The following is a 25,548-nucleotide window of genomic DNA, read 5'->3' on the forward strand; positions in this document are numbered from 1 at the left end:
TTTGCATATATGAACATTTAATATTCGAAAAATTTTGTTTTCTTTTTTTTTTCAAATTTGTATTAAGAAGTGAAAGCTAGGAAAGGATATCCCTCAAGCGCGATGAGGGTGAAAAGTTAACAATGTTTTTTGCGATTGGAAAATGTTTCCACTCATTTAGTTATGAACACACACGAAAGAGGGTGGCAAAGGATAAATATATTTAAAAAAAAAAGGAGACGCGGGATCATATTTATATGTATGAGAGAAATCGCAAGTTAATTTGATTTGATTTGATGATTAAAGGTATGCGTTTTGTGAATTATTGAATTTCATACCAACCTACGCGCTTTGCGATATGATTTTTTGATATTTTCAAAAATGTAATATTATAGGCATTTTATAGCTCTTTAATGGTTTCGTGTGGGTGTATTTATATGAGAATTTCTAGGCATTTGGAATGAGGTTAAATTTTTATAGGCAAAGCAATTGTGAATAGCGTCAATTCGATTTGCCAGCAATTTTGCAGATGGTGTGTTTTGTGCTGTTTTAATTTCATTCTCAAATTTATTATTATATGCTCTGTGACGAAGACTTCATATTTTTTTTTTGAGAAAAAGTTAAATGATTTGAAATTATTTTTATTAAGTACCTTTTATGGAAATTGAAATGGAAGTGTTTAAGAGATTTTATGACTTCTCTAGTCTTTATAGGTACTGTATAGTAGATTTTTATTAACACGTTACCTTACATAACTAGGTCATTAGACTCCAAGCTAATTAAATTTTGAATTGATATGAAAGCGTTACTCTGCGTTACTGTAATTGTTAGTTAAAATTTTTTATTATGACTGAGGTAACAGCTTTGATTTCAATTAATTTTTGTATTATTAATTCTGCATTTACATACAGAGGCAATTTTTGCCGATGCCCCATTTATGAATTTATGATAGACCCAAGGAAAAAAAATCCTAACCCTCTAACATATCGAACCTTTTTATGGTTACAGGAAATATTGCATCACACAAATAATTTTCTTTAATGACATAGATTGACACTTTCTTATAACCAATCTTAATTCCTGTTGTGACATTATAATGACAAAATAATGAGTCTTATTAGGTAATTAATTGAAACTTAAATAAAGTATTGTCATAGCATATAAGTATCGACGCTGCTTTGCTATCAAATTAGTTTAAATTGAGATTTAGATATAGAAAAAATCAATATTGCATAATAAAGCTTCTTTTGACTTCTTAAGTCATAACATCGGTAAGTGAACTTGTAGAAGTTGAAGAAGATGAAAATATTTCGATGAAATAATATTTTATAATTGGCTTAATTTTCAACAACTTCGATAGGACTTGTAAAAATATCTTCTTTAAGACCTTATTATCTGATTTTGACGTGCGAAAAGCAATTTTCAAAGCTTTACCGGAGCTCGAATGCAACTTTTTTTTACTACATTAAAGAAAATATAGCTGCTTTAAGAATTATTTAAAATATCCTTGAAGACCTACCACACTTTGGGTAGACTACTGCAAGTGAGCTTATATATGTTAGATGAATATTTTCGGACTTGTCATATTTTTGGTCTTAATTTTTGTATTAACAGTTTCTCTAAGACCTTATCGAGGCTTTACCGAAGTTCAAACGCAATTTCTTTATAACCTTTAAGAGATTACGTGTCAATTTGTTTGGAGTAATCATTAATTGAGTTTAAAATAATGGCTGGTTCCCCAAAACTTGTTTTTTTTTATAAGACGGCATATGAAAGCTTAACGTCAGAGAGAAAAGGTCATTATTAGACTTCGATATGTCACATCATCAATAAAAGTAATCATTCGATAAATATTTAAACCTAACCTCAATATCATCAAAAATGTTCAAATAAAATCAAAATACTATTCCAAATTGGAAATTTAATAAAATAATTACACAAAATGAATATCGTAATTAAAATACCATTAAATGAATCATCTCTTTTAAAATCGAAAAACTTTCACCAAAAATTCTTCCTTCAATTTACCTTAATATTCATCCACATGTTCAACATCTCAGCCTCTTTCATTTAATACGAATAAAGTGCATCTGGTAGTTGAATAAATTTGTACTCGTATTTCTCTCGAAATGGTTTTTAGTTTTCCTGACTATTAAAATTGATTCAATAATAAGTTTGAAAAAAGAAGATTTTTGTTTATACACAAAAAAAAATTCTTACATATCCTTACAATTATGATGGTTTAAGTAAAATTGATGTTTGAGTACCTTGGATAGGTATGAATAAAATAACGTGATCTAATGCTTATTGCATACAATTCTAATGAAATTGAACAAAAAATTAAATTCAAGATCAAAACGATTGAAAATCCTGGCTTCAAATCGTTTTATGTGCTGAACACACTCATTTCAACAACTGGAAGTATATTAGCTTTTTACAGCGGTTGTTTAATGGCCACGTGTTTTTTTTACCTTTATTTAAAAGAAACGTAACTCGTAAAAGTATTTCTCTTTTGAATAAATTATGTTAAGAATTAATTTAAACAAAAAAAAAAACTTACAATTATTGACAGAAATTTTTTAATTAAACTTAAATAGCTCTTTTTTTGAATGCATCAGAAAGTTTTTTTTTCGCGCTTAAAATAAAATTATCTTATAGGTAAAAAAAAACTTAACAAATAAGTTAATGTAAAAATATATCACATGTACCTACCTAATAAATGTTTTAAAACACTTATAAATTAAATAATCAAAAAACAAAACATATTAAGTAATAGTAAAAAAACAAAACTAAACAAAAAAATAAAATAAAATGAAAATAACATAAAACAAACGAAACAGATTTTTTTTTTAAATGTGCAGACGTACCAAAGAGGGTAAATAGAGCATCAGGCGTGACCATCTACAGAAAAAAAGAGAAAATAGAGATTCAAGTTAGCAAGAGTATTGTTTTGACGGATGGATGAGTTTTAGTTCAAAAAAAAAAAAAAAAAAAAACACAAAAGAATTTCAAAGTAAAAAAAACATAAATAACCTAATCAGTTTTTTTCAAGATCAATTAAAGAAACGTAAAACACTTTTAGAAAATATTATTAACTCAAATGGTATTAAAAAAAAACTTATTGCATACAATTTATGTAAAATCCATATTTTTTTTTTCTAGACTTTGAGGATTTCTTATTTTTTTTTTTTTTTCAATTACTTGTTTTTAGTACATTTTATCACTGTTTTTATTCTTAGGATTTTTATTTGAATTTTATATAAATTTTAAGTTTATAATTGTTTTGAAAAACTACCTTATTCCTTTTTTTTCAAAAATTGTTATAGTTTAAAGAAGTTTTATAGTATCTATGTCTACCTACTTTTTAAACTTAATAAGTTTTAAACACAAAGTCAGTGCAAGTATATTTTTTAAGCTATAGATTAATTTAAAATTATCTATTGCAAACCTGTATTCTCGTTTATCACATTTTTTTATGCGATTTAAACAAAAGTCTCTTTTAAGTAAAGCCATGCGAACTAACTCACCGTTGACAAAGCGTTTCTACCCGTGATTTTGAAAGATACATTGAAAATGTGTGTTTAATAATCACTCTAACAGTGTTCTTATGTTTTTGGCCAAATAAAAAAGTACGCCATTTTGGTGTCATGTATAAAAAAAATTTTGAAAAAAAAAAAAAAAATAAAATCGCTACTCTTTTTTTTTTTAATAATTTCTGTCTTTATTATACAGATTGTCTCAAAAGCAGGGTTGTAAAAATTTGCATTAAAAAAAAATATTTATTGCAACTGAAAAATATTTGCATTAAAAATTTTTTTTACTGCAACTAAAAAATATTAGCGTTAAAAAAAAAACTTATTCCAACTAAAAATATATTGCATTAAAAAAAAATGTATTGCAAATGAAAAAATTTTTTATTATTATTAAATTATTAAAATTAAAATATTTTGCATTGAAAAAAAAAAAAAAAAATTTATTGCAAATGAAAAAAATTTGCATTGAAAAAAAAATCTATGCAAAATGTGTGCATTAAATATTTTTTTTTAATATTCATCGAATTTCTTACAATTTTGACTATTTGGACATATATTAGCTATTACAACTATAACATTGAACGTAATGTATGGTCATATATTCAAAATTGTAGAAAATTCGACGAATATTAAAAAAATATTTAATGCACACACTTTGCATTGAATTTTTTTTGCAATACATTTTTTTTTTCAACGCAAAATATTTTTATTTGCAATAAAAATTGTATTTTCAATGCAAATTTTTTTCTTTTGTAATAACTTTTTTTACTTTTTAGTTGCAATAAATATTTTTTTTTAATGAAAATATTTTCCAGTACGATAAATAATTTTTTTTTTCAATGGAAATTTTTTTAATTTGCAATAAATATTTTTTTTTAATTAGTAATGGATTATCAATAATAAAATAATTTTTTACAACACTGCTCAAAAGTAATATTCAAAATGAAATATGTTGAAAGCCCAACTTAACATCTCTCAGAATTTGGTAAGTTGTACCAAATCTTCACGAATTTCGATTAAATAAATGCACTCCTTGTTTCTGAGTACTTTTTCTATTAAATAGTATTTTGCTTCCTGTTTAATTTTTTTTTTTTTTTTTAATTTGTGATTAAAACATTTGGAGAAATTAATTTAAAAATTTTTTCGTATGCCATTTTGCTGCATATAAATCGAAATTTTACTTAGCGAAAAGCTAGTTTATGAAGAAGTTTTTAGAACTTTCACAAGAAAGCATTTAATCGAAACTCGTAAAAAAATGTTAATCATTATTAAAAAGAAAATTTGGAAAAAATTCATCAACCAGTTAAAAAAAAATGATTTTAAAAAAAATTAACATTATTCATCATAGTAATGTTTTATCTGATTGTTATCTCGAGTTTGATTTTTTTACGAGTTCATTCCTATTATAGTTGGGCCTTAATTGATTATATCGAATTATCGATATTTATAATTGTTAATCTTCGATGCATATATTTAAAGTTTTAAACTACTACAAATAACTACTCGCATTTAAAAGCGCTCTCTATACCAAAAATTAAAGTTTTAATAATTTTGTTTGAACTCACGGTCAAATATAAATTTGATGTATTATCCTTTTAAAGTAGGTATTTAAAATGATGAAGTTTTTTTTTTCTGCTTTCCTCAAATATTAATACCAAATAATGTTAACTACAATTTGTATAGTTATATAGCCTGCCTATCATTTATTTTAAACACTAAAATCAAAATTTAAAACATTAAAATAAATCAAAGATGAAAAATGGGAAAATATTAAAATAAAATATCCATATATAATAGTTATAAGGAAACATTCGTAGGAGCGGTAAAATGATCACGAAAGTAGTTGAAAATAACATAAAACAGTTAAATTGAAAAAAATAAATTTAGAATTAACGAAACATATAAACAAATTTATAAAAACATAAATAAAATAAAAAAATAAAAAAAAAACAAACACATTTTTTTGTTAATTTAACTCTTGAATCTGTTTTTTTTTCTTTAATGTAGAAAAAACACTCAAAAAAATATTTTTTTTTTTTTTTGTATATGAAACATTAGCAATATATTTACCTCTTCATTCAAATTTGATACCAGCAGGACATTCGAAAAACCTCGTAATGCTGGTGTGGCAGTTGTTAAAGCACCACTATTCGCCAATGCAAATGCTCCTAAACTTGGTATACCACTGCTATATCCACCAGTTAATTGTGTACCAATGCCTAATGCAAATGGTGGTAGCACCCCAGGAGCACCAAGTCCATTAACTTTGAATTTAAAAAAATATACAAAAATTGTATTAAATAAAAATTTATTAAATTAACAAAATAAATTAATTAAAACAAAAATAAACTCAAAAACATAATGAAATCATAAGTTTACCTAATTTATCACCTGTTAAAGCGGGCCTTTGTCTAGCCGCAATTAATAATAAATCATTTGCATTGACCAATCCTCCAGCTTGCGGTATTAAATCAGCACCCGGTTCGCCTGGTGGCAATGATGGATTTGTAAAGTCCCTGGATTTGTCATTATTGTATTTGACATTTAAAGCTGTCAATTTGCTATTGTCAATACGTAAAGTGCAACAGCCATTATAGATGTTCTGGCCGTCAAGAATGTTTTTAGCATGTTGGGCTGATTGGGCATCTGGATATTGAATGAGAGCCTATAAAAAATGGATGATTTTTAATGTCATTATTAATGTCATTTTTTTTTTCAATTAGGTAATAAAAAAAAAAAAACTTTTACCTGGAATGAATTATTTTTAGTAAAAGTCACAATTTTTAAAACTTTTCCAAAACGTTGGAATATCTGATGTAAAATATCCAATGAGACTGGATATAATAGTGATTCAACAATAACCCTGAGTACGGTATTTGGACCACCCTGTGTTGTTGAATTGGTATTATTTAACATGACAGTCTGTGAACCTTCTGTGGCAGTGGCACCGCACAATGGTAACGGTGATCCAGATCCTGGTGATTGTATTTTAATATAATCTGCACTAACGGGAACTAAAGCAGTTGACTGGAAATAGAAGAAAAGAAAAACAAAAATTAATTTTAAAACCAAAAAAAAAAAAAAAAATTCATAGTTGAAAAAATGTAATCGACCATTAACTGGCGTTTGGTTCAATAAATACATTGGTCCAAGTCGAAACGGGAAAAAAACCAAAAATTAAGGGATGATGGTAGCCTAGAAATTGATTTTTCTATTTATTGATATAAATTTCCTTTCCTATTTTCTAGGCTTAAAAAAAAAAATACAAACAAAAATTAGAGGCCGTTATTTTGTTTCAGGACATAATTTGAATTTTGTATCCTGCTGTTTTTGGCCATTGGGGGTAAGCTATAGTAAAAGTCTGGACCACGGTCTAATAAATTTTTATTACTGTGCGAGGGATGATGGTTTCATTTTTCCACCATCCTTTTGGAGGAGGGGGTAGTAGAGATTATTAGGGATATTTTCAATGAAATGAGAGAAACAACGTCAAACAAAGTCTGTGAGGTTAATATTTCAACCGGATATCCGGTTGTTCGGCAGTTATTGGTTTTTTGGGTTTTCTCTGTTCTCTGTTTTTGATTTGTGTATGATCCCCAACAACAAAATGAGGGGGTGAGATTGGCAGTTAGCCTTTGCCACGCGATAGTCCCACGGAATCACTTTCTTCTTCGCATTCAACCAATCTGCTCCTGACGGTTTTTTTTGTTGTCCTATTTTCGCTCACTTGGCGAGTTAAATGTTTTATTAAGTGCTTTTTCATAATGTAATAGATTTTTTTTTTTCAACCATCACAGGATATACCTACACACATAGACACACACACACTTGTAAATAAATGCGTGCATAAACCATGAAACTGTGCGTGGAAACAATAAAAAAAAAAAAATAAAGGAATTGATTTGTGGTCAAAACATTTTTAATGGACTTCGTGCAGTATAAAGCTTGTTATGTGGCAGTGTTGACATTGGGAAGAGGATATACCGTTTAAGAATTTCATTTCCTATTTTTATTTTTTTTTGTATTTGTATCTATTTATGTGGTTTATTTGTAAATACAAATTAAATAGACGACTGTGGTGTGGTTATTGGTATTCTTAGTTGTGGTTAAGAAAGGAAGATTTTTGTGGGAATAGTTAAACTATTGAAGATATAAAGGTTTTGCAGTATCTTTTGTTTTATAGAAAATTTTGATTGCGGTTTTTTGATTGAATAATTTGCGGTTTAATATTTAATCATGCTTAATATAAACAGTATTTTCTCCTTCTTAATTGAAAATGATGTTTATCTGGTTGAAATAGCTTTAAAAGATTTACCCGGTACGTGTGACCGTTTTTTTCGGTTATTATTTTTTATTCAATGCCAACACCTTAAAGTCCTAACCTTCAAAATCTATGGAAAAATTAATAAACTACCTATATTGATTGACGAATTTAATGCACCTTTTCATCTTGAAGCTTTGTCAGTTCCGCGCAAAAAGAAGTAGATACCCCTGAAAATAATGTTTTAGTGATGAAGGCTGGATTCGAACCTCAGACCTTAAAGTGATGGTCCATCGTATTAACCATTCGTATAAATTTCGGTGAATTAGCTCTTTAAAGTATTAAAACTTTTTGTTGTCGTACCTTTAAGTTCATTCGAATCCTTCAAAATCAACAAATTTTAACAAATTCAGAAGTGATTTGGAAACCTTCTTCTAAAAAAAAAAATTAAAGAACTACCCTTCCTTTAGCCGTTAGCAAAATAAACCTCTATTAATCTCATTTCAATCTATCAGAACAAACAACCAATAAAAAGTTAAACAAAAAAAAAAACAAAGTCCTTCCAAAGGTTTAAATCTTTGAAAAGTTACTCCTAAATGGTAAGGACATTCAAATTGAATAAAAAGTACTTATCACCATGTGACTTGATGGATTGTTAAAGGTTTGTATCCTTAAAAAAAAATGTGTTAACTTAAGCCTAGATAAAAGTCTAGGCATTCTTTAACTAAACAATACTTCATCACCTTAAAGAGAAAGCATAACAAAAAAAAAACTTTCTTCTTTTTTGTTCAAAGGAAAATCCCTTAGGCTTATGGTCTTAAGAACCATTTTTTTCTATACTCCTGACAAAATCAAACAACACAAAAGGGTTAGCCATCGCCTAGAGTCCCATTGTTTTGTTTTTTTTTGCCCAACTAAATTTGCCAAAGCAAACAATCTAAATCTGGTCAGAACGACGACTGATCCCAACCAAGAAAAAAAAAAAATCAAAATATTTGTTGTACTTTGCAAGCCATTGTGTGTCAAGTCAAAGACGACAGCTTAACCTATTGGCAATCTAATTTATAAATATCCTTATACCAGCCACCCGCCCACCTGTCTCTCTCTCCTCCTTTCACCCCAACCCTAAATGCCATGACCATCAAGACAGAGAATTGTATTCTTATCCTTTTGCAAAAAGATTAAGGAGCCAAAGTCACCTGTTATGTTGTTATTATTTTCTTTTTTTTTTTGTATTCTTTGCTTTCTTGTTTCTTTATATTGAATATGGCCTTGTCAGTGGTTGTTAGTTTTAGAACCAAAAAGCAAGATAGAAAAAAAAAACAACTCTGTCATTTTTATCCTAGTTTGTCGTCTTGTTGCTCTCAAACCTTCCCTTAGCCGCCCCCACCACCAACCAAAAAAAAAAAAAACATTCTCTCGGGGATAAAAATAATCCTTTTGTCGCACGAGAAAATAGAATGTTTATTCTTCGAATTAGGCGGTTTGGAAAAAAAAAATGAATAAATGTACAAGGATGTTTTATTCTACTCGCATATTGAATCTGAATGAGATGTTAGATTTTTATCTTACTTTGGTTTCTCTTAGTACCTCTGGTCTATGATATTTCAAGAATTTCGAGGTGTTTTTTTTCTCTCTCTCTCTTTAGAGTCTCAACTCCTTGCTGACTCATTCATCTCAATTTTCTGTTAGAATTTATATAATTTTTGTGTTCTGTTTTTTTTTTTTTTTTACTCTGAATTTGTTTGCAAAAGAACATGCAATGAAAATGTAGGAAAAATGTATGCAAGAAAGTAGAAAAGTAGATTAGATTCCTTGGGGAGCTCAAACCCTTTTTGCAAGAAATTGTTCTTCTAGTTTCTTGTTATTTGGTTTTTTTTTTTTTTTGAAAATGTTCGGTCTTTTTCGACGCTAAATTTATGTCAAACTTCATGAACTTGTTAGTTTTATGAAACATGCAATATATTTTTTTTCATCTATGAAATCATAAATTTTAGCATGATAAATTTTAACTTCAAAAACATAATTTTTTAAAATACAATATTTTATATGAAACAAGGACATTCGAAGATTTCATGTCGCCGATCTTTTTTAATAATTCTCTCTTCTTAATCTCTTTGAGGATATATAAATATATAAAATGTTATAACAAATAAAATAAGATAAAATATAATATTATAAAATAAAATAAAATAAAATAAAATAAAATAAAATAAAATAAAATAAAATAAAATAAAATAAAATAAAATAAAATAAAATAAAATATAATAAAATAAAATAAAATAAAACAAAATAAAATAAAATAAAATAAAATAAAATAAAATAGGTAAAATAAAATAAAATAAAATAAAATAAAATGGTAAACAAAAATTGAACAATAAATATAATAAAAACTATCAAATTAAATTTCAAAACTACATAGAATTCCTTATATGTAGGTACCATAATTATTGGAGGCGTCCTTGAAAACGGACAGAAATACACGTGCTAAAATTTCAAGGCTCTTTCTTTCATAGATTTCTAGAAAATATTCTTCTTTAAATCATGAAGATTTGATTTAAATGAAAAAACAAAAAGGAAACTGACCAAATGCTTTTATCGCAAAGCTTATTTCCTCAGGGACAATTTTATTCTTCTTAAAAAAATTTGCTATTTTACGGTCTCTTTGGTTTCACTGTTTTTCGGTATTTTTCTTCAACCGAAAATAAAATAGAAAAAAAAAAAAAAATAAAATTATGCTTGAATCTTTTCTGTGCTGCTCCTTGAAACATCATCTTTTTATTTTAATAATGTTTCCCTACTACTCTAGAAACTATCTATATGGTCTTATGTAAGAGTTTTACCCGTTAAAAAAATAAATGTGAAAGTCCAAACATCTTACAACCGAACTGTAAGAGAAAAACGGACAAAACTTTATTTTTCAAGTCAACCCCAATCCTTCTGTTATTTTTTTCTTCTACTACTTTTTCTTGTTGATTCCTTTTTTTTTTTGTTTTATTACAAAGTTCTCTTGTTCCACTTCTTGGTTTTGTTGTCCTTGCAACAAAAATCATAAAGAACAAAAAAAAAAAAGATTAAGCACTAAAGTAAACATTCATTACTTAAGAGACTCTTGGTTTTTTGTTTCAATTTTAATCCTTCGTCCGAAGTTTCTTCTTCTTTTACTTTTACTTCTATGTCGCCGTGTCGTCGTCCATCTGTTGCTATCTCATTCTACATTTTTTTCTTCTTCTTTCTTAGAATCCCACTTCTGAAAAGTTTAAAGTTAAAACAAAGAAAAAAATGAAGAAAAAAAAAACAAAGAGCAGTGTGATAAAAACTCTACTTCTTCTTCTTCTCTATATTGGCAAAGAAAATTACGCAAAAATAAAGAAAAAAAAAAAAAAAACTTTAGCAACATCCATTTTGTTTTTACAACCAGCTTAGTGGCAAAGTAATAAGCCGTATTTAAGTCTTAAAAGGTACTACAGCTACTATATATAGATTTTGTATGAGTGTGTCCTTTATGCTTGGCTTTGTTTTTATGATTTTTTGTTGTTGTTTTGTTTGGTCCTTTTTTCTTCATCTTGATTTGTAGAAATCAAATTTTTTTTTTCTTTTTATTGTAATTTATCTTTTTAGATGAAAGGATATCTTGCATAAATCTCTACTTTTACCGTTAGAAGGAAATTATCAAGCCAACGAACCAATTCTATTGACAATTGTGACCGAAGAAGTAGAAAAAAAAATAGTAGAAGCAGAAGTCAGCCAAATTGACTTGGATAAAATCAACCAGAAAGAATGCTTGGTTGGGTGCAATATTTTCTTATACCCTCTAGTGTCCTTTCTTTTCCGTTTTCTCTCTTTCTCACTGCTACCGGTTGACTCACACAGGACTAACAAAAAAAATATAAGGACGATGAAGAAAAATCATATTCATGAGAGTATAACAGGAAAAAAAAAAAATATGAAGATAAAAACTTCTTAATACGTTTTCTTGTGAACGCAAATCAGAATCACCAAGGTATCCTGGCAGATAGAGTACCATCTTCTGCTGTTGCTACTGCATATTAGTCAGAATCACAGAATGCAACAGTATAAACTGTCATCATCTTGGTTCGTCCTTGTTGATCTTGGGGGTATAGGACTTGGACTCTATATATACCACATCAGTTTCATTGTGTCGTATGATGTCCTCCCCCTCCTCCTATATCCTTTTTGCCTTGCCCCATTGGGTTAGCTGACTATATCCGAGTAGATTCTGAGGTAGACGAGGGAATTCCTAGTTTTCGAAAAGGAGCTTTGCCATCATCTTTTCCAACATGGTAAACGTTTTACATGCCATTATAATAAATTGTGTGCGCAATGTGTACGGAAGGACTTTTTTTTCTTCGTCGTTGACGTTTTTGCAGAACGAAAAAAAAAAAAACCAAGAAATAATCACATATACCTTAGGAAATATTCGGAATACAAATACAAAGAAACTAGATTTCTTTTTCGTTTCGTTTTTTTTTTTTCTATTTGTGAAACAGGACAACCAATCTTCATGGAAAGAAGCTATATCTTGAATTCTAGATGATGTCATATACTGATTCGATTTTTTTTTTGCTTGGGAGTACTTATTGCAAATTTTGTTTTCATTTTTCTATTTTTTTTTCTTTCTATTTTTTATCATACATTTTTTTATTGGGTGGTTGCATACAATATAATTACTGCACATTTGTTAGGATCATGATATGCTTGAACCGAAAAATATAAATTACATATATATATTCGCAAAAAGCTAATAAGCAAATTTAATTTATGAATTTTCCGTAGATATTCCAGAGATACACCCAGAAATCTTATTTCGTCATTTATTTAATCCCTTTTAATAGGTGTTAACAAAGCCTCCAAAAGTAAAATTTTCATGAAAAAAAGGACGTTTTTAGTAAAATTTATTTTATTTGTTGTTCATTTTTTTTTCCGAAGAAAATTTTACTTCATACAATAATTCCGAAACACCCTGTACAACAATTTTCTTGAAATTTGTATACTTTGAATAGTCTTGACAATTTTTTTAAAATATAGAATTACTAAAAATTGTAACGATAATTTTAGGCGAATTTAAAAGTTATTATTTTTCTAAAGATAGAAGTCATTTTGGACCACTGTTTGTGAGATAACAAGCAAACCATCAATTGGTTTTTAAGGCAGATTCTCCCGAAGAAGTCTAGGAATGGTTTTAGTGGAGGAAATTTTCAATAAATTTGACAAATCAGAATTTAGTTTAAGCGATTTTTATAGCTGCTGTTCAAGAAATTTTCGAACTCGAGTTCAGTGCAATATTCTATGTTTTTTAATCTTAGCTATATGAAAAATAGTTGGTAACAATATAACGTCAAAATAGTCAATTTTTTGTATGAAAATTGATAAAAATGTTATCAAAATTGTTACATAGGTATTTGAAAAAAAAAAAAAATTAAAAAACCTAACTAAAAAAGGTAAAAATAATCTTTTAAGTGTTTTTTAACGGTCAACCACATTTCGTGTCAGATTAGACTTTGTTTTCAAAATTTTGGAATTTTTTCATCAAATCTCGATCTGGGATTAGGGTATTTTTGATATCAATTAAGCTAAATTCTTTTTAAACGTTGTTGTGTGTGTTTTTTTTAGAATTAATTTTTTGGGGTAAATATGTCCACTCTAAAACTTCTTCCAAAATTATTATGATCTAAACAGACGTCTAAATTAATTTCTGGTGACAAAAACTAATTAAATCATCGAGTACTAATTTCTCACAAACTCTATTCATTATTGAGTATTCACTAAAAACAGAATTTTAATCCCCTTTATACGTAATAAAAAGAGACAAAAGTCTTTATACTAGTTACGACATTCAATGAAACTAATATCATATAGAGCTTGTGGTATAAGGCAAGAATCAAGAAGAAGAAATTAAGTTTCTATAAATTCCAACTAAAGTTAAGAATAAGAGGTTTTGGTATCCCCCAAGTTGTTTTGTATGTGTGTTTGTGTGTGTGATAAACACAAAATCTAATAGCAGACAACATCATATTGTGTGCCTTTATTATACCATTTCGAAGGAATTTCCTCTGAAAATTACCTATAATTATTATTATCAATTCCAGGCAAAAGTTAATTCAAATTGAATACCTAAATACCCACCAAAAAACCCCTAAATTGGCCTTACCAACTTGAATGAATTAGTGGTGAAAATAGGTAAGAGAGAGAGAGAAGTAAGGAGTTCAAGAATATAACATAATGTGTGAGACTTAGAAATTAATCATTGCTACACGCACATAATTAGAATATTGTAACAATTTGCGGTTTTTGTTATATAAGAGAGGGTATACGTACAATGAATAGGCCAAAAAAGGGGTAGGGGATGAAGTGACGCGGTTAATATTATACAATCTATAGACAAGGATACAAAATATTTCTTTCTACCCGAAAAATTGTTGCTGACACAAAGCCACAATAGATAATGATCAAAGGTATTTCTTGAGTGATTATAATCGTTGATTGTTTCAATTATTTGATATAGAGGTTTAAAAAGGGGGGGGGGGGGGGGGGGGTAATTTAAGTTTAAGGAGCGTTGGAATTTTCGAGAAAATTAGTCTAAGAATTTCTTTGGAAACATTATGTGAATTATGATTAATTATTTAGAAGGATTTGTTTTCAATTTTCAAGAATCTTTAAGAATGAGTGAAAAATTGAGTGAAACTGCCCTAGGGTATAAAAAGTTAGGCATTTTTACTTCAAAAATTATTAAAATACAATCATAGCCCAGGGAAATTAGTAATTTAAATCGCATTTTTCGCGGGACAAAATTTTTTTCATGGAATGTGTTCGGGTGGTTGTCCTTATCATAAAAGTCAATTTGTTGGGAAAATTGGAGGTTGGGAACAGCCGCCATCTTGGAAAAGAGATTGGTAGCGTTTTTATTGAATAGCTCCATTGTTATTCATTTTAACAGAAAATGACAAAGGTAGGACTTATTAACAATAAAATTATCTAAACAATGATATACAAAACAATTCCGTGAGTTGATTAAATAAAATTTTATAGTTGGTCAAAGTGCGGGTTTGTATCGCAAGGTTGGGACAAAATGACATTTTTTCATATATCTGACGAACTTTTGATTTGTTTGGATAATTCTTCAAGAATGAATTATAGTACTTATAATTACCTATAAAATGAGCCCACAATTGTTATTGTAACCATCGTATTGTAGAAGTAATCTAACTCCGAAACTCTCCATGTACTAGTCAAAAGTGAGAAAAAAGCTAGTTTTTTGCTAGTAGGCCGAGAAAATTTTGGGAGTAGAGGTATAACCAAAATATAAGTACGCAGTTTTGCTGCCATACTCGTGTTAATGTCGATTTCAAAGGTCTGACAACTCTAATTTTGGGCTTTATACGGTTTTTGGGGGGTTAAATAACGTAAGTTTTCCAGCTAACGTGAATGGGCTAAATTTATACTATTTGAAATTATAAATATAAAAGCTGATGCTCTATTATTTTTCCTAAATCTGGACACCTTAATCTCGGCTATGGGGTTAATAGAACTCACGATATAAGCTTTTTTAACTAACCATATCAGGCTTTTCAATTCAAATAAACAAACAAAAATCGAAACAAAAAAGCCTCTAAAACATAATCGTATAAACGGCTTATATCTTGAGTTCTATTGGTCACATCCTCAAGATTGGGGTGTCTAGATTTAGGAAAAATAATAGGGAATCAGCTTGTATATTTATAATTTCAAATAGTATAAATTTAGCCCATTCACGTTAACTGGAAAACTTACGTTATTTAACCCCCCAAAACCCGTATAAAGCCCAAAATTAGAGTTGTCAGACCTTTGAAATCGACATTAACACGAGTATGGCAGCAAAACTGCGTACTTATATTTTGGTTATACCTCTACTCCCAAAATTTTCTCGGCCTACTAGCAAAAAACTAGCTTTTTTCTCACTTTTGACTAGTACATGGAGAGTTTCGGAGTTAGATTACTTCTACAATACGATGGTGACAATAACGATTGTGGGCTCATTTTATAGGTAATTATAAGTACTATAATTCATTCTTGAAGAATTATCCAAACAAATCAAAAGTTCGTCAGATATATGAAAAAATGTCATTTTGTCCCAACCTTGCGATACAAACCCGCACTTTGACCAACTATAAAATTTTATTTAATCAACTCACGGAATTGTTTTGTATATCATTGTTTAGATAATTTTATTGTTAATAAGTCCTACCTTTGTCATTTTCTGTTAAAATGAATAACAATGGAGCTATTCAATAAAAACGCTACCAATCTCTTTTCCAAGATGGCGGCTGTTCCCAACCTCCAATTTTCCCAACAAATTGACTTTTATGATAAGGACAACCACCCGAACACATTCCATGAAAAAAATTTTGTCCCGCGAAAAATGCGATTTCATGCCCATATTTTGACTAATTGCCCTGAGCTATCAATTTAATTTTTAAGAATTTTCAAAAACCCCAAAAACCCTTTAAGGCTATATAAATTACAATACCCAGGAAGCAATACCTTTGAGCCTATTATGAGTTAAAGACAAATATTGAGTGAAGTCAATTTATATTGTTGAACAAAAGTTTTGTGTCAACTTCATTGAACTGAAATAACTAATTGAAATTAATTTCCATCATAACTTCTCCCCACTTTATCCTCTCAAAACCAGTGAATTATACTTCCCTTAAATAAATAAAACCCTATTGTTTGTGAGTGAATCAATATAAAACTCATTGTGCCTTAATTTTCCGCATACAATGCCAATTAATACAAAAAAAAAATAACCCCTCTAGGGCGCGAAATTCAAACCAATATATATACCGTTAAACATGCAATACAACAATTTGATACAAAAAGGACCTCCACACAAACAACACACAAAACAAAAGCAAACGAAACATTTCAATTCGAGAGTCTGATGCAGCAACAGGAATTTTACCTGAAGCCAATTCTCTAAAATTGATTGTTTTTCGAATTCGTGCGAGGCAGCCAAGTCCTTCTATATATAGTATATTTTGTGGAGACGAGGTAAAGGTATGAGTATAAGAGCCTCGCGGTCTGTAATATAGTTTATATAGAGTGATGATTGTGTGTACCGTTTTTCAGTAGTTTGGTGCGGTTTTGTCGTGGTAAGCTTCAATATGCGCTAGCTACACCAAATGTCCTTCGCGATGGACAGAGAAATGTTTTTTACATTCAACTCGCTTATAAACCACCACACATCACATCCATCGACGTTTTATAGTAGGTATAAAGCTGCTATACCACTAGCGACGCCTGGCGCCCGACGCGAGGCTTGAATTTGTGTTTGTTATTTTTTTTTTTGTGTGTTTGTTGTTTTTTGTTGGTTTTTCATCAAGCCTGTGAGTCAATTTCAATATGGAGCTAAAGAATGAAATGAAACCCTTTTTCCATCAGTTAAAAAAAAAACATCCATATACCCTTCAAGCTGAACAAATTTTCAACACCGTCCAACTGTACTCGAGCACACATAGAAGACCACAGAAGCAAAACGAGTGAGAGTCTCTAAAACGAATTATACTTTATGAAGCGGGGCGGACTACTGTATACAGTGTTGATACAATCTGAGTATTTCGAACCGCGTACTCTAGAACTTTTCAACGGGATCTAAAAGTTAGATATCGGGTGGGTAGATTTGAAAAAAAAAAAGAAAAAAAATTGAAATTAATTAAATTGTGTTACACCGAACGCCACCAAACGGCGTTCCTTTGGATAGATGGACGACTAAGTTCCGTTTTTCTAATAACTACGTATATAGCCATTTCGCCACCACCACAGGGTGAAAAACGGTTTGCTTTATATTTTTCCCATTCCCACCCCTTATATCGTCTAATTATAAAAACAATATTTTTTTTTTTTTTATTTTTTTCAAAACAATAAGATAAGGCACGAATGAATAAATAATTATTAAAAATAATTTTCTTTTTTTGTTTTTGAATTTTTTTAAAAATTATGAATTTATTATTAACTTACCCCAATGGTGTGGCTTTGATCGGTCTTTAACTCACGATGATTTGAAAATTGAACATAAACCATGCGACCTCGCATTTGTGGTGGATTGTGTGTATAACAGGTAACCATAGCTGTGGCTGATACCTCATCGGCCATCTCTAAAAATGCTTGATTTTTACCTTTGAGGACGAGTACATTTGTGACACGTCCGAAGGGTATACCCAGGGATATGACGTCTGGTTCGCTGGATTCGTTTGGAATGTTTCTAAGGTGAATCACTTTGGAAGGTTTGCCTGGAAAAAAAAAAATAATAATAAATTATTGAATAAATGAGGACAATGACATTAAAAAAATTCGGAATAGAGTAAAACTGTGACAGTGACAAAAAAAATTTATATGTATTAGAAACTTTAAGTGTAAATATTATAAATTATAAAAAAGATGTATAATTTTTTTCAACAGAAAAATTGGAATTTGTTTAGCATTAAATTTATAGTTGCCTTCTGAACATGGAAATTTTTTTTAATTTGATATTTTTCAAAGATAAGTTCTAGTTTATGTTTTATATTGTTCTTAACAGTTTATAAGAAAACAGTTAGTTCCAATTGTAAAACAAATTTTATTATATCTTATTAAATAAATAAAAAAAGTTACGTATACGCCACAGTGACCAACATTTAGATGAATTGTGTAAATTGTATTACAAAAGCGAATACAGCTTTACCCAAATTTTCTGAAAAATTAAATTGTGATTGTTGATTTTAAATGTTAAAAACTGTTCACATTGTTCTATTTCAGGAAAAAAAAATATATAAAACAATAGCACAGAATGTTGAAATAAAAATATACAAAAATCAATAAATTTTTTAAGGTTTCTGATTTAACAACATACTATCACAAACTATCCGCTTTATTGACTAACGCTCGCTGTTGCACTCAACTAAAAAACCCATTTTGCAAAAAAAATAAAAAACTAACATAAACGTTTTTAACAGATTTTCACATTAATTTAAGATGATCTCTTTGTTTCAGAAAATCTTTCAATATTAATAAGTAAGATTTTTTTTATTTTTAGTCGAGCTTTTTTAAGAAAATAGGTACTATATATAGAATAAAAAAATCATTTTAAATTAAACAGAAATTAAAAAGATTCTTTTTATTTCAATTAGAAATCTTATTGTTTTAAGCAGATCTAGAATGGACATAATTTTATTTTAAAGTGCCTTATTTTTCTTCTATTTCACTTATTACACAACATTATAAGATACAAAAAATTCAAAATCGGTAATGAAACTGATTTTCAACAGCAAATTCGGTGGGAACTATAGTTTCTTCTTGCACCTTTTGTTTTCTTAAAGTGCACCTTCAGTAGCATTTCATCATATCACGGCTAAATCAGTTTTTAGCCTTGCTTCCAAACTTTTTTTTTTTCATTTCATGTTGTCTTGTATGTAGTTCTCAAATATGATACCAACGACCTTGAAAACCCAATTATAATTCAACTAAAAGTCCAATTCAATTCCCTTCGATCGATATACAAAAATCAAAACTGAAAAATCAACAACTACTACCTACACCAAACGCAGCCTTGATGATCCTGTAGCTGTAATAATTTTCCCATATATTTTCTGATGGTTGTGTGAGTGTATAGTTTATTGGCAATTCAATTATTGCCTTAAGCGGCAATTTAACCATAGTTTATTGGTTAGTGTTGGCTGTTGGTTCGCAAAACTTTCAAATTGACCGAAAACGGTCTAATTAAATGACAGAGTAGGAAAATTGCAATATCTACCGCAGCACCAGGCTTGTACTATAGAATATTCCGGTATAACGCATATCTACCATATCACTGGCCTAAAGGGTATGAGAAGAAAATTGTTTTCAATTCATTCGATGCCAGTTCATTGCAGCAAGCGATCCTTTTTTGTTTTGTTTTTGATAGTTGCAGGGCAAACGAAATTCCAGCCTATATCAAGTGTATAGAAAAGAGATGATATATGTGTGAAGCCATATAGCGCTGCCATTTAATTAAAACATAAAGTTGGTGCTAAATAAATAATAAATATTATCCAACAGAGCCACACTACCACACAACATATACTATCTCTTCCTCTGTTATGCTATTTCCGGTTTGTATTTTTGTTCATTTCAACGAAAATGCAGTTCCTCTATATGCAGCAAGCCAGAAGCCATCAGCCACTAGTGCAGTGACCATCATCATGAGTATTATTGTGCTGGATTTCCATAAAGGACCACTCACTCTATACCACATTCACAGATGTACATATACAAAAATTGGATGTATGAGTATTTGAATATTTTTCGTACATATCGAAATTGAAATGGATTTGTAATTAATAAAAATTGGCATTAAAGGGGTTTTATCTTACTTCCTTTTTTCCATATGTTTATTTGTGTGTGAATTCGCTGAATATGTGTGTGTTGGTTGGTTGATGGTCTTTCACCCCTGGGTTATGCATATATTAAAAATATTAATTGTAACAAATTGAACCCGAAGGGGCTTTATACTCCATATTTTTGTATACAAATTATAATTGCCTACCACACCTCATTCATCAAGTCAATGGGAGAAGTGTAGATTATGGAATTGGGTTTTTTATTTAAATTAACTGATCTGTGAAATATAATATTTTTAAACAAGGCGAATTCAAAGGTCTTGGGTCAAGAAGGACACAAAATTATTGAAATTTTATAAAAGAACTGGTATATTTCAGCCAAATACTTGCAAATATCAACTTAAAACTCGTAAACTTCAACCCAAAAGTCATCATTTTTAACCAAAATCTTGTACTACTAAGACGAAATTTGTCAATTGGATTTTTTAGTCGAAATCTAGGACTCAAAAATAGTAAATCTTACCCAAAAACAAGTTCATTTTAGCTAAAATGCCGAAAACTGAAAAATTTTTAACAACATTTTTGTTTGTTGCCAAATTTGAAAATGCGTAAAACTCCATCGAAATCAAGAAATTTTCAACAGAAAACTAGAAAATCTCAAAGAAGTTGGTAGATTTCCCCCAAAATTGGTCAAGTTCAGCTAAAAACTAGAAAATTTCACCCGAAAACATGTTGATGTTGATCAAATCTTATCTTAAATTTGACGATCTCCGCCAAAAACTGGCAAAATTCATCCAAAAGCTTGTAAATCTTAGCCAAAATCAAGTAAATTTGGGCAGAAAATTACAAAATCTCAAAAAAAATTGGTTAGTTTTAGCCTAGTTTTAGCTTAGCTTAAAACTAGGAATTTTCATTTGAAAACATGTAAACCATTACCAAAACTAGTGAATCTTACGCAAAATTAAATTACTTTAGCCCAAAACTGGTAAATCTCCGCTGAAAACTTGTAAGTCTCAAGCAAAAGGTTTAAACCTCAGCCGAAAACTAGTAAATTTCAGCCAAAAACTAGAAAATCTCGATGGAAATTGGTAAAATTCAGTCGAAATTAGTTAGTCTCTGAAAAACTGAAAAATTTCACTCGAAATACAGCTAAAATGAAGAAATCTTACCCACACTTAAATAATCTCACCCAAGAACTGCAAATTTTCTCACCCGAAAACCGGTAAATCTTATCCGAAATTGGTAAAGAATTCTTAAAATTTAGTAATTTTAACCAAAAACTACCAAGTCTTAGCTGAAAACTTTTCAGTTGGTATCTAAATTGGGTATTTTTGGAAAATCTCCAAAAAAGTAGTTTTTTTTTTCAGAAAATTACAAAATCTCAAATGAGTTTGTTCAATTTCTCTCGAAAATGGCTAATCTTATCCAAAAACTGGTGAATTGGAGCACAAAATTCCTAATTCTGGGGATCCTCAGTCGAAAACTGGTAATTTTGAAATGATATTTGGAAAATTTTCAACGAAAGTGCAAAATAGGTGTCAATAAAAGATTCTAATATTTTTGAACTCATAATGCTCTTTCAATCACCTAAATTTTTCCTTAGAATAAGTTTTTTTTATTTTAAAAACTCCTTTTTACATTGATTCTAAAGAACTTGCATAGTATTTTTAAGACAAAAAGTAATTCTGGGAGCATTGAGTTTATCCCTTTCACAACGAACAATCAATCAAATTTCCATTCTATCCCAGTCTCCTTCAACCCTTTCGCATTCATTTGTCGCTTCTCTATTTTTTTTTCCATTCCATTCATCATTGCTTCGAAAGTGAATATTTTTTTTTGTCTACAGAAAATGTAACTTCCATGGAAGATATTACTTCATTTCAATACCAATACAGAAATATTAAAAAAAAGTACTAGAAATACATTCCACTTTCGGTGAGCTCAATATTTCAAATCCAAATCTACTCTGTGTCTGTGTATGAAGAAAATCAAGAAAAACAAAAAAACTTGAAAAAAAAAATAGGACGAAAAAGTGTCCTCGGTCGGTCGTCCAAAGTAAAATGATTCTACTCTTCGGAAATTACACTCTCTCTTCTGATGATTAGTTCATAACGGAAATGAAGTTTAAACGAAATTATACACAAACATGATGACCATCGTTCGTTTTTATATAGAAATGACCGGCACGAGCTGCAGGACTGTCTTTCTAATACAAGCTTCAAGCTATTGAAGGACATTTACACACACAGTTTAATAAAAAAAAAAACAAGCTGAAAAGACAGAGAAAGATATGCTTACAATAAAAAAAAAAAAAAAACACTCAAGACAGATCCTTATTGATTTATGTGTGCGAACAGATGTAACTTGCATCTATTGGATTGGATTGGAAATAGTTGTAACACTGCATTTGGGTGAGATACAAAAAAAAAAAAACAAAAAAGCTTCACAATATCCCTTTTAGGTTCGTATTAAAAAACTGTTGGTTTTTTTTTTTTACTTTAGGTACATTTATCGTAGTAGCTTAGGGAGAATGTATTGGTACCTTTAAAAAAATGCAAAATTCAGTTAGAGTCGAAGATTCTTTTTGGTTCGCCAATATTCTTGATAAATATGCTCTAAAATTTGAAAATCTTAGTCGAAAGATGAAATTTCAACCAAATTTGACAAATCAGAGTCCAAATTTTTAGCCAAAATTGAATAATCAAAGCCAAAAAATTGTTAAATAATGTGTGCTAAAAAATAAAAATAATACTAAAAGTCTTAGCGGAAAATAATAAATTTGAACCAAAATCTGGCAAGTTTCAGCTTATTTCAAAAAATCTAATTTTCAGTAAAAATTGGAATTGAATTTCCACTAAAAAATAGAAAATGTTTTTGCAAACAGTAATAAAAAAGTTGAAATCTCAACCAAATTAGAAAATTTTAGCCAAAATTTGATACATACATAGTTTATTCCTGAAATTGAAAAATCAGAGCCAAAAAGTTATTAAATTTCATCTGAAGGTCTTTGCCAAAATTGATGACACAAAAAGCTTTAAAGGAATTTTTTTGCTATAAGAGATTTAATAATTTAAAGAAACTATTACTTAATCCTTAAACTTAAAAAAAAAAGACAAAGCGTACATTCTCTACAGTACCCCATAATAATGAAGTTAAATTAAAATGTGGTACTATAGAAAGTATTGTAGGTTTTTGCTCATCAAAAACTATGTTCGCATTTTATTAAATGTCGATTATGTGCAATTAAAATTTAATTAAAAGCAAAGAAATACAAAAAAAAAGAGGCATAACCGCCTTTTCAATCTCCTTGTCACTTTTTTGCTTAATGACATATTAAAAATTCCGAATGGGAACTTCGCCATGTTTCATGCAAATGACATAGTTGCATATATCTACACTCTTACCTAAATCTATCTACTTTAAGTAAAATTTTTGTCATAGAAGAGACATTTTTCTATAAAACGTTGACTAAATGCTACCGACGACACTCCCTTATTATTTACCTACAAATTGTTTTATTTTTTTGCTCGTTTTTCAAAACTAAGAACATCACTTTTTAACAACAGAAATTATGCATAAACATATACAGAAGGTAAGGTAGGTGGTAGGAATACATCCTTACACGTGTAAATATATCCTGGCGCGACACAACGCCCATTTAATTTCACTTTAATTAAAGTGTAACGTTTTATCACACACAAAATTACTACACCACGTCAGAAAAGAAGAAGAAGAAATATAAATATACACAAAGCCAATTGTGATAGCACAGGTGGTTTGTGAAAAGTGAATTCTCTTTGTATATTTTTGTTTTTTTTTTTTGTCATCTATAATCCTGGCTTTTCTCCTCCTTTTGTATATTTAATACTTTTTTTCTATATTTTTTTTTACTTTTAATTGCACTTGCCAACTAGAATATCTACTTGAAAAAAATTGAAAATTTAACAAAACAAACAAAACTATGACAACTGCAGTTTTATTTATTGTCCTGGCACAATACAATTCGAATGACAGGACAATATCCACCCACTGCGTGTATTCAAAAAACCTTCTCTATACCTACAAAGCTCTCTAGATAGCTCGTGTTCTCTTACTATAGTACTGTGTAGTTACACCTGTAAGCCCCTACTTCATCTACTAAATGCTCTTCATTACATTCCTATGAAACCATTTCAATTTTCGATTCATCGTCCTCGTTCTCGTTCGAGTCCTTCGAACAACGAAAATATAGACAAAAAAAAAAAAAATTACAACAAAAATGATAGAAAAAAAGTCAACTGAGAATACTCAACGGAAGAGAAGACTACATATAGATGTGTAATGTGGGGACATTTCAATTATCCTTTGTCCTTTCAACACACTATTGAGCTCTGAGTATTGTTCAAGATAGAAAAAAAAAAAAACACAAAAAAAAGGATTGTCTCCTTTCCCATTGTTAAAAATGTGATAGGAACAAGAAGAAGAAAAAAAATTACTTGTCACCGAAAAAAAACTATGTTTAAAGGGCTTAAATAAGTCGCAAGGATTTGATCAAGGATACTGACGAAATATTTATATTTGAGATGAAATTTGAGACTTGAAATCTAGGTCGAAAACTGAAAAATTTCGGCAAACTCTCTGTCAGCTTGATACTTAATAATCTTAGAGGAAACAAGTAAATTTAAGTCAAAATTTGTAAATCGAAGCCGAAATTATAAAATTTCAGCCAAAAAACTGGTAAATGTCAGCTAAATAGTAGAAAACCTCAGTGAAAGGTAGTAAATTTCAATTAAAATTGGTAAATCTTAGCTGAAAGATCTAATGAATATCAGCTGAATATGAGAAAAAGTAGGGAATTTTCAGTCAAAACTGAAATAAAAAAATTAGCCGAAATTAGAAAATCAAAGCCGAAATATTGTTTAATATAATTATTAAAAAAATTTCAACCCAAATTTATAAATCTGAGCCAAAATCTAGTAAATTTTAGTTCAATAGTAAGAAATATCATACATTTTAGTTCCAATTGAATTATTCATAGCCAAAAACATAGTACCTAAATATAGACCGAATACTCTTTTTCAAAGCTGATAAATTTCAGTAAAAATTGGTAAATATAAGTCAAAATTGTCAAGTTTTATTGGAAATTGGGTAATTTGTTCCGGTTTTGCATGTTTTCGAAGTAGTCTTACGACAAATGTTGTGATTTTCTCTTCGGTTCGGTTTCTTACTGTTCAACGCATAAATTTCATGACATGATTGTTTTCACCGAAAGACAATTGCAATACAATAAATTTTTGCAAATAGTTAGAGCCCTAGAGCCAGCAGCCAAGATCCAGCTGTCTCTTATCTCACAGAAAAGGTTGAATGTCATTCTAAGGCGCATCAACCCAACATATCAAAGCTTATATAATTGATCATAGGACAACTCATCACAAGAAAACTC

General features: G+C 29.2%; 1 protein-coding gene across 12 annotated transcripts in view; it reads right to left on the bottom strand.

Moving 5' to 3' along the window:
* LOC129913862 (polypyrimidine tract-binding protein 3) overlaps window positions 1–25,548 on the bottom strand; it is a 525,860-nt gene that overhangs the window by 25,428 nt on the left and 474,884 nt on the right. For 11 of the 12 annotated variants that reach the window (XM_055992807.1, XM_055992802.1, XM_055992808.1 and 8 more), the window contains 5 exons: window positions 17,791–18,062; window positions 6,261–6,539; window positions 5,892–6,177; window positions 5,583–5,776; window positions 2,847–2,880 (listed from right to left, as the gene is read on the bottom strand). In XM_055992807.1, the coding sequence (XP_055848782.1) occupies window positions 2,847–2,880; window positions 5,583–5,776; window positions 5,892–6,177; window positions 6,261–6,539; window positions 17,791–18,062 (1,065 nt within the window). The remainder of the gene's footprint in view (window positions 1–2,846; window positions 2,881–5,582; window positions 5,777–5,891; window positions 6,178–6,260; window positions 6,540–17,790; window positions 18,063–25,548) is intronic. The other variant, XM_055992798.1, reaches the window with a different exon arrangement.

The sequence above is a fragment of the Episyrphus balteatus genome, chromosome 3 (genome assembly GCF_945859705.1).
Source record: "Episyrphus balteatus chromosome 3, idEpiBalt1.1, whole genome shotgun sequence".
NCBI lineage: Eukaryota > Metazoa > Arthropoda > Insecta > Diptera > Syrphidae > Episyrphus > Episyrphus balteatus.